Source organism: Colobus angolensis, unplaced genomic scaffold (assembly GCF_000951035.1).
Source record: "Colobus angolensis palliatus isolate OR3802 unplaced genomic scaffold, Cang.pa_1.0 Scaffold9, whole genome shotgun sequence".
Lineage (NCBI taxonomy): Eukaryota > Metazoa > Chordata > Mammalia > Primates > Cercopithecidae > Colobus > Colobus angolensis.
Window position 1 is genome coordinate 7026554 of NW_012122931.1, and position 9208 is coordinate 7035761.

At 57.7% G+C, this 9208-nt stretch overlaps 1 protein-coding gene across 2 annotated transcripts; it reads right to left on the bottom strand.

The window, feature by feature from the left end:
* Window positions 1–4077: 4077 nt before the first annotated feature.
* LCN2 (lipocalin 2) lies at window positions 4078–8389 on the bottom strand. 2 transcript variants are annotated; one of them, XM_011931297.1, is made up of 7 exons: window positions 8195–8389; window positions 7466–7602; window positions 5845–5924; window positions 5537–5656; window positions 5246–5347; window positions 4407–4433; window positions 4078–4222 (listed from the first exon to the last, which is right to left on the bottom strand). In XM_011931297.1, the coding sequence occupies exons 1-6, from the start codon at window positions 8330–8332 to the stop codon at window positions 4414–4416; spliced, it is 597 nt and encodes a 198-aa protein (XP_011786687.1). In that variant the 5' UTR covers window positions 8333–8389; the 3' UTR covers window positions 4078–4222; window positions 4407–4413. The 2 variants fall into 2 exon arrangements, with proteins under 2 accessions (XP_011786687.1, XP_011786688.1); XM_011931298.1 differs by having other exon boundaries at window positions 4080–4222; window positions 4403–4433.
* Window positions 8390–9208: the final 819 nt, after the last annotated feature.

Genomic DNA, 9208 nt, shown 5'->3' on the forward strand with positions numbered 1-9208 from the left:
AGGAAAGGTTTGCCGCCCCCTCCTGTGGGTGCTGCAGTGGAGGGTGGAGGGCCGTGGGCAGAGTGCTTCACAGACTGCTCATCAAGAAAGGCTTCATGATAATCGGCCCAGCTGCTGTCATCCCACACTCCACTTCCCAGCTAGGAGAGGGCGGCTTGCCCACAGTCACCCAGCTGGCAAGTGTCACCCCTGGGTTGGACCCAGAGCTATGATCCTGACCAGAGGTCCAGCTGAGAATTAGGCCCACGTTCTAGGCAGAGGGGTCACCTACTGGGACTCCAGTAGCTGTAGTGCATGGAGATCTCATGGCTGCAGCAGCCTGGACCTGGTCTCACACTGGCTGTCCCTGTGGGCAGGCCATCCTCAATGCCAGATCAGGCCCAAGCGTGTATCCCAGACAGTGACGATGGGGTGGAATCCTCTCTTGTCCCAGAAGCCACCCTCACTGTTCTACCTGAGGAAGGCAGGGGCATGGTGGAGTCTGAAGTCTGCTGTAAGGGTCTCCACTGACTTGCACATGGTCAGCCCTGCCTTCTCCTCCCTGAAGTAGATTGAGCGAGAGCAAGAAGGACACTGAACCAACACCCAAAGAATTTTGGGGAATGGTCTCTCATCCAGGTCGGGCTCACCTCCTTTTTAAAGCTTAATTTTTTTAATTCTTTTTTTTTTTTTTTTTTTTCTCTGACAGGGTCTTGCTGTGTGGCCCAGGCTGTAGTGCAATGGTACAATCATAGTTCCCTGCAGCCTCAAACTCCCCACCTCAGCCTCTGGATTAGCTGAGACTACAGGTGCACCACCACCACACCCAGCTAATATTTTAATTTTTATAGAGAGAGGGTTTCACCATCTTGCCCAGGCTGATCTCAAACTCCTGGGCTCAAGTGATCCTCCCACCTCAGCCTCCCCACATGCTCAGATGACAGATGTGAGCCATGGTGCCCAGCCTAGCCTGCCCTCCTTGACTGAGAGTGAGGCCCTCAGCAGAGAAAGAGATTTGCTGACGCTCCGCTGCCTTTGAAGGAGGAAGGAGCCAGAGGCTAAAGGGTGCAAGGAAGACAGCATGAGAAGCTGGAAAAGGCAGGGTGCAGCTTCCCTGAGAGCCTCTGGAGGGAGCACGGCTCTGTGGACACTCATTTCTGCCCAGTGAAACTGGTTTCAAACTTCTGACCTCCAGAACTGAAAGCGAATATATAGGTGGTGTTTTAAACCCACAGTTTGTGGTGATTTGTGATAGTGACACAGGATTTTTCTTGGTCATTCTACCAGCTGGAAACCCCCAGCCAGTGACACCCCTGCCCAGGCAGATGTCAGCCCTGTTATCCTTTCTGGCCTGTGGCTCCAGAGCCAGCTCAACCCCACCACTGTTACAGCTTTCTTTGTACCCTCACTTGGTGGGTCTCAAGCTCTTGTCCTGAGTCCAAGAAGAATGAGGATACGCTGTATCCAATCAAAGGGTGAGGAGGACGGAGAATGATTTTGTTGAGTGATGGAACAGCTCTCAGCAAAGAGGGGATGTGAGGGTGGTCCTGCACCCCAAATTGGGCAGTCTCTCCCTCAGTGTGGCTGGCTCCTGGGCTTGTCTGGACTTAGAATGGGGAATGCACATGCTGACTGGCTTGTGAGTATGCAAAAAAGCCTAAAACAGAAGCACCACTCAGAGGTGGGCGTGACAGTATGAAAACCAATTAGGCACTTTGGGAGGCTGAGGCGGGCGAATCACAAGGTCAGGAGTTTGAGACCAGCCTGGCCAACATGGTGAAATCCTGTCTCCACTAAAAATGCAAACAAACAAACAAACAAAAGTTAGCTGGGCATGGTGATGGGCACCTGTAATCTCAGCTACTTGGGAGTCTGAGGCAGGAGAATCTCTTGAACCCGGGAAGTGGAGGTTGCAGGGAGCCAAGATTGTACTACTTCACTCCATCCAGCCCGGGTGATAGTGCAAGACTCCGTGCCATTAAAAACAAACAAACAAAAAACCAAAAAAAACAGGCCAGGCGCAATGGCTCACGCCTGTAATCCCAGCACTTTGGGAGGTTGAAGTGGGCAGATCACGAGGTCAGGAGATTGAGACCATCCTGGCTAACAAGGTGCAAACCCCATCTCTACTAAAAATACAAAAAATTAGCTGGGCGTGGTCGTGGGCGCCTGTAGTCCTAGCTACTCGGGAAGCTGAGGCAGGAGAATGGCATGAACCCGGGAGGTGGAGCTTTCAGTGAGCTGAGATCATGCCACTGCACTCGAGCCTGGGTGACAGAGTAAGGCTCCGTCTCAAAAAAAAAAAAAAAAAAAAAACGATTAGGGATGAGGAGGTATATGTAAAAATGTAAAATAGGTGAAGGGTGGGGATCAATCAGAGGAAAGCATGCCAAGTAGGATGATAGGGTCTTAATCTGGTCCATGGATTTTAGTTGTAGCATAGCTTTCAGGCTTTAAACTGTCTTTGGCTTGGAGGTGGGGTTTCACTGGGGACTTGCCCCTATCTGCCAAGATATTTGTCTGCCTGCCTCTTTTTTTTTTTTTTTTTTTTGAGACGTAGTCTCGCTCGATCTGTTGCCCAGGCTGGAGTGCACTGGTGCAATCTCAGCTCACTGCAACCTCTGCCTCCTGGGTTCAAGCGATTCTCCTGCCTCAGCCTCCCAAGCAGCTGGGACTACAGGCGTGCGCTGCGACGCCCAGCTAATTTTTTTGTATTTTTAGTAGAGGCAGGGTTTCACCATGTTGGCCAGGCTGGTCTTGATATCCTGACCTGGTGATCCACCCGCCTCAGCTTCCCAAAGTGCTGGGATTACAGGTGTGAACCACCGCGCCTGGCCATCCTGCCTCTTTCAATAGTGGCAATAGGAAACTCAAACCTCTGGCCACCCGGAAGGAAACACAGACCTTCTAGGCCCTAAGGGTTTGATCCTGAAAGGCTCAGCAGGCCCAGGGGCGACAGGAAGCTGCCTTACTTGGGCCAAGCTAGGAAACTGGATCTGCTGCTCCACTTGGAGCCCAAGGGCCAGGCGTGCTGGGTGCGATGTCCACCCCCTCGGCCAGCTAGCAGTCCCTGGGTGCCTTTCTCAGCGCAGAGCCTCTCTGGGCTTGGGAACAGTCCCATCCCTCTCTCAAAGCCGGGCTGCCCCAAGCTGGCCTCTTCTGGGAGTCTGGACCAGACTTCCGAGGCTTTGGCAACATTTGGTGGGCCTGGGTCTCAGGCCTGTCCTGCTCCTTGGGGTCCGAGGCTGGAGTGGGCTCACAGTGCCAGCATCTCTCCTTAGCCCAGCCGAGGGTGAACGGGGTGGTGTGTCTGTCCATGAGGTTTCAGGAGAACCCCACCCACTCTGGCCTCTGTCCTTGCACCGGGAAAAGGGGCTGAGGAGGGAGTGCCTGTGTGTGACGCGGACCTGCAGAGGTTGCCTCTGTGGCCAGTGGGGGACCAGGGGCTTGTCAGGCCTGACACTGGCAGCCAAGTGATGACTGCAGGCCTGGAGCCCTCTGAGTCCTGGGGAACTGGATTCTTGGCAGCATAGCCCCTCTTCACTTCCCCCTGGCCCTGCCCCTGGCTTCAGAATGCACCCCCAACGTGTCCTGGATGTCATCAGGTGGGGAGGTGTGGGGTAAAGGGCAGAGCTCTGAAACGGGGTTAGCATGGACATGGCTCCTCACCCACGGGGCCCACAGTGGGCGGCAGAGGGGCAGGAACCACCCCCGCCGAGCCGACCCTCTCTGCCTGGAACGGCCTCCAGCTGCGCATGCCCCTGCCACACTCTGATGGGGTGTGGCCCAGCGTGTCTGCGATGGACTGGGCACCCTCCTAGGCAGGGGAATGTGAGAACTGCCGCTGCTCTGGGGCTGGGCTCCATGTCACAACAGGAGGGAGTGCGGTGTTACACCACGTGGGAAGGACTCAGGGCAGTCAGCCACAAAGCTGCTGGTGATGACGGGGGGCTTGTGTCTTCACTCTGCAGCCCTAACACCCAGGCTGGGTTCGCTGGGCTCCATCCTGGCAGTGCAGACCCTGGGAGTGATGCCAGTGGGAGCCCCCTGCCCCTCCCCTTCCTCAAAGGCCCAGGGGTCAAAGAGTGTGGACTGAGAGGCCTGGGGGCATATGTTTATTTAGCAGACAAGGTGGGGCTCCATCAGCGGGGTGGCCTGGGGAGCAGCCGGGTGGGTGGCACTGTGGGGAGTGTCTCCCAGCTCCCTCAATGGTGTCCGGGCTGGTGCGGCAGCTGGCGGCACCCTGGACAGAGGTGGATATGAGGGTGATGGGCGGGGAGATGGGAGGCACCCGAGATGGGGACAGCAGAATAAAGACAGCAGCAGTGCTGGGGGGCAGGGGGAAGAGCAAAGGCAGGTCCAAGACCCCCAGCCCACTGCACCCTGGCCTCCCACAAGCCCTCTCCCAGCTGCCCGGACACACTCACTGTGCACTCAGCCATCGATACACTGGTCTGTTGGGGAGAAAGTCTGTCAGAACAGGCAGCTGTGTGTGTGTGTGTGTGTGTGTGTGTGTGTGATCCCTGACTGCCAGGTCCTCTGCACTGTCCCTGGGCAGCCCCTGCCCCACCTGGCCCAGCTGCAGAAGATGTGGGGGTTCCTTTCAGGGATGGGGCAACAGAGGGGCAGATGACGGGGCAGGGGATATGGGAGAAAGGCCTGGGGAGGGAGAGCCCTGAGTGAGGCCCAGCTCCCAGGCTGCTCCGGCACCCAGGTCTCCTGCCTGTTTACTAGTCCAGGCAGCCTCTCAGCCTGGGGGGAGGCCAATGGCTCTCTGAATGGTCTGACTGGAGCCTCCTGCCCAAGGCAGGCTCCCTGGAGTCAAGGACAGCTCCCAAGTCAGTGGTGAGCAAGTCCACAGGGGAAGGAGGACAGCCAGGACAGCAAAACCCAGGGTGACGAGGCCTGGGAGGGTAGGGGGAGATGGCCCAGAACAAGGGGGCCTGGGAGGGTGGCCGGAGGTATCAGGCCAGTGAGACTGAGAAATGGATACTCGGGCCTGGGCCTGAAATCCTCATCTGGGCAGACCCTGGCTAAACTGCCAGGAAAGAGCACTTGGGGCCCGGGTCCCTAGGAGTCCCATAGACCCTGGGGTGGGGCACAGTCTTCCTGGACCCAGAGTGGCTTCCAAGGAGCTCCTGGACCGTCCACTGCTCCAGTGACTGAAGCTGAGGATGGAGTCTCTGCTCTCCCTCCTCCCTGGTAGGGAAGCATCCCACCTGAACAGTTCCCATGTCCCCGTCCCCTCATCCAGACTGGCCATTACCAATTGGGACAGAGAAGACGATGTGGTTTTCAGGGAGGCCCAGAGATTTGGAGAAGCGGATGAAGTTCTCCTTTAGTTCCGAAGTCAGCTCCTTGGTTCTCCCTGCGACCAAGATGGCCAGTGAGTGGCCGGTAGACACCACATAAATATCGTTGAATGAGTGGGTGAGGCCTCAGATCCCTTCCTCATGGAGGGTCTATCGAATGACCTCTTCCTGCAGGTGGGGACCGGCCTCCCCTCCCACTAAGTGTGATCAGGAGCCAGTCCCCGAGGGGATGGGAGAGGACCCACCATAGAGGGTGATCTTGAAGTACTCCTTGTTTTGAGAAACTTTCTTGAAGAACACCATGGCATACTGTTTGTAGTTGGTGCTTACCACTCTAACGACGTAACTCGTTATTCCAGGGTAACCTGCAGGCATGGACGGTGAGGGGTCAGCCCTGCCCTGGATGGGAGGAGAGAGCTGTCCCCTCCCTCCCCAGCCCATCAGCACGGGCTTCTCCCCATACAACACATCTGTGTGAAGGGGCAGGAAGGTCTGTGCCCTTGCCCAGCCCCCCGGAGCCCCAGCTCAGTGCCCCACCTCACTCAGGACTCACGCTGAATGTTGCCCAGTGTGAACTCGCCAGGCTGGGAACCTGGAACAAAAGTTCTGATCCAGTAGTCACACTTCTCTTTCCTTGGGAGGGAGAGATGGGTGGGTGAGAGGGGAGACAACCCAGGTTTGGGCCTCCTGTGCTGGACAAGGTGGGGCCAGGGCAGCAGCAGGGTTCTGATGCTCTCAGTCCGGCCCAACCTGTGATGGCTCATCCCTAACTACCTGGAGCGGCCCTACCCCACCCAGCCGAGATGGGCCTGGGCCTTCCCCCTGAGCTGATCCCAGGCTGTCCATCCCGGTCTGCTGCCTGGGGTCCCTGGACCCTGCTCAGACCCTCCAGCACCCCATGTCCTTCTTTCCTTTGGCTGCCTCCCTGGGTGGTTTAAACCCCCCCCCACACAGCAACCCTGCATTTCTCCCCTGGGCTCAGCTTGCTGCTTCTCTTCCTATACCCGCTCCTGGGGATCCACCTTGGTACTTCCAGTCTGTTCCGCGCCAACCGTTCCTCTACCTCTCGGGTCAAACCTAACCTCATCCCTGAGTCTTCCCACTTCCTATCCCCTGACACCCCAGGGCTGCGCTCCCCAACTTGTCTGTATTCTGCTCCTTGCTCCACAAATGCCCTAATCCCAATCCACTCAGCTGCCAGTCAGAAACCCACTGGGGAGGCCGGGTGTGGTGGTTTATGCCTGTAATCCCAGCACTTTGGGAGGCCGAGGCAGGCGGATCACCTGAGGTCGGGAGTTCAAGACCTGCCTGGCCAACATGGATAAACCCTGTCTCTACTAAAAATACAAAATTAGCCGGGCATAGTGGCACATGCCTATAATCCCAGCTACTAGGGAGGCTGAGGCAGGAGAATCACTTGAGGTGGAGGTTGTGGTGAGCTGATACCGTGCCATTGCACTCTAGCCTGGCAACAAGAGTGAAACTCCGTCTCAAAAAAAGAGAAACCCACTGGGAATGGCTGATCCCTGGCTCCCCGCCCCTTCACCCTGCACCTGTTCTCTCCCACCTGTGATGGCCCTGCTACACTTTCGCTGGTCTCCTGACCTCCCAAGCTGCACCCCACCAAGTCTCCCCACCATGCAGCCAACTCTAAGCCACTCTGCAGCAGATCCGCTGGGGCAGGGCCTGAGGACTGTGCTATGTGCTAGTGTGGCTGCCTGCCCCTCCAGGCTGCTCAGCAGCTCTGCTCAGGGCGACCCTGCGATGGCTTGCTCCTTCCTGAAGGGGGCGCTCTCTGACTCCGGCCCCTGCCGGGAACACCTCTCACTTCCTTTTGAAGCAGGTTGGCTCTTTTAAGACCACCTTCCTGGAAGCCCTCCACGAAGGCCCTGGGTGGGGTTCCAGGCTGGAGCCGGTGTCCCCTCCTCCTGCTCCCGGGCACCCCTCCTCTCTCTGTCTTGTTTTCTAACGACTGTGCGTGTCCATCCCTACCACTGTCTGTGTGTCTGCACGGAAATGCGCTACAAACGTTGCTCTAAGGAATACAGGAAGGATGAACACAGAAGAATTCCGGGCAGAACAGTGAGGTGAACGACAGGATCCCTCAGCTTTGGCTATCCCTTGCCTGTGATATCAGTCTGCCTCTCATACCCCCAGGAGATGTCAGCCCTCACCTGAACAGGATGGAGGTGACGTTGTAGCTCTTGTCTTCTTTCAGTTCATAGATGGTGGCATACATCTTTAGCGGGGCTTTGTCTTCTCTGCGAACTGCATTCCCTGACAGGCCTACCACATACCACTTCCCCTGGAACTGCAGGGGACTGATGATAGGCACAGCCCAGGAATGGCCCTAGGAGTCACCCCTCCAGCTCTGTCCGTGTGGCACCTCTGAGCAGCCCAGCCTGGAACCACGAGCCCCTCTAGCTGGGCAGCAGGGCCCAGGCTGGACCTGCACTGGTGAAGGGGCAGGAGCAGGAGGCCGTCAGCCTAGAAGGGAGGCCTGGGGGAGGAGGCGGTTCTGAGTCTGGCAGGGAGGAGGGTGACCTCCTCACAGGAGGAGGCACATGGCTGGTGGGCCTTCCTGAGCCTCAGTTTCCTCATCTGTGCGGGGGGGTCTAAAAGTGTTCCCACCTTCCTTGGACAATGGGGGTTATGGGAGAGGGGACGTGGACCTGGGGGAGTCTGTTCAGGCTGGGATGGGGGTGGGGATATGGGGGAAGGGGCACGGTTTCCATCAGAGACGCTGGTGGCACAGAGTGAGCTGAAACCTGGACCCTGGACTCCTGGCGTCCTGGAAACCTGGAGTCCTGCCCGACGCTCCTCGTGAGTCTCTTCACCTCTCCTCTCCTCTGCTCCCACTCTTCCCTGGGCCCTGCCTGCAGGTGCTCCTCTTGGCCCCTTACCTGGTTGTCCTGGAAGTTCTGCTGCAGAGGGACCTTGCTCAGAGGTGGGGCGGGGATCAGGTCTGAGCTGGAGTCCTGGGCCTGGGCATGCAGAGCCCCCAATAGGGCTAGGCCCAGCCACAGGAGACCTAGGGGCATGATTTCAGGGCTGAGGAAGCAGGCGCTGTGGTGGCTACTGGGCCTGGCAGGAGTGGAGGCGAGTGAGAGGCTCACCTGGGTGGCCCTATTTATGGGCTCTAGCATGGGCTGTTTCATCCTTTGCCAAGACCAGGAAGATGAGGCAATTGCCAGCAACTCCTGCGGAAACACTTGGCAAGATTTCTGCCCCTGGTCAGGATTGGGCAAGACAGAAGGATGGGGAGAGTGAGGGACATTCCCGGAGTGCGGCGCCTCTGGCAGGGACAATGACTCCCTCTGAGCACTCCTTGTGCCCTTCCGTTCTTCTGATTGCCCTGTGTGTGGGCCGGTGGCCTGTGAGCTGGAAGAACTGCCATCTCTGACACCCCTGCTCAGCTGGAGCCCAGGGTGGGGTATGTGCCCTGTGGTCCCCTCCCCATGCCCACAGAAAGGAAAGAATGAATGCCTCTTTCCAACAGATCATGTGCTGTTTCCTGGTTCTTTTAAGGGCCAGAGGAGGGTGGGGTGGCTGACAGTGGACAAGGAAAAACAAGGCGTCTGCTCTGAACTCATGGAGCCCAGAATCATGGCCCTCCCAGGAGCCCCATGCCAGGACCCGCGTGTGCTCCAGAGGCCTTGAGACAGCTCCTTGCCCCATTTGCAGGCGGGACCCCAGCGGACCCCAGAGGGACCCCGCCTCTCCTGTGAGTGCAGTGGGAAGAGACCCCACACGGCACACGGGTTGAGTGCTGAGGCTACAGTCCCTGTCCTGGGTGCGTCGGGCTGATGGGTGGAGGCGTGAAGGCACCACACTGCTGCTCTGGTTACCTGGTGCTTTGGGTCATTGAGAGTGCAAGGATCTGGCCTTATCCTTGAGGTCACTGAGACCACCCCTCT

Bases quoted from the DNA above. Each gene is read 5' to 3' on its own strand.
- LCN2 (XM_011931297.1), bottom strand. From the start codon at position 8,332: ATGCCCCTAGGTCTCCTGTGGCTGGGCCTAGCCCTATTGGGGGCTCTG. The intron at 5,657-5,844 runs GTGAGTCCTGAG...CCATGCCTGCAG, and splicing joins CACACTGGGCAACATTCAGC to GTTACCCTGGAATAACGAGT. The intron at 5,348-5,536 runs GTGGGTCCTCTC...TCTTGGTCGCAG, and splicing joins CTTCAAGATCACCCTCTATG to GGAGAACCAAGGAGCTGACT.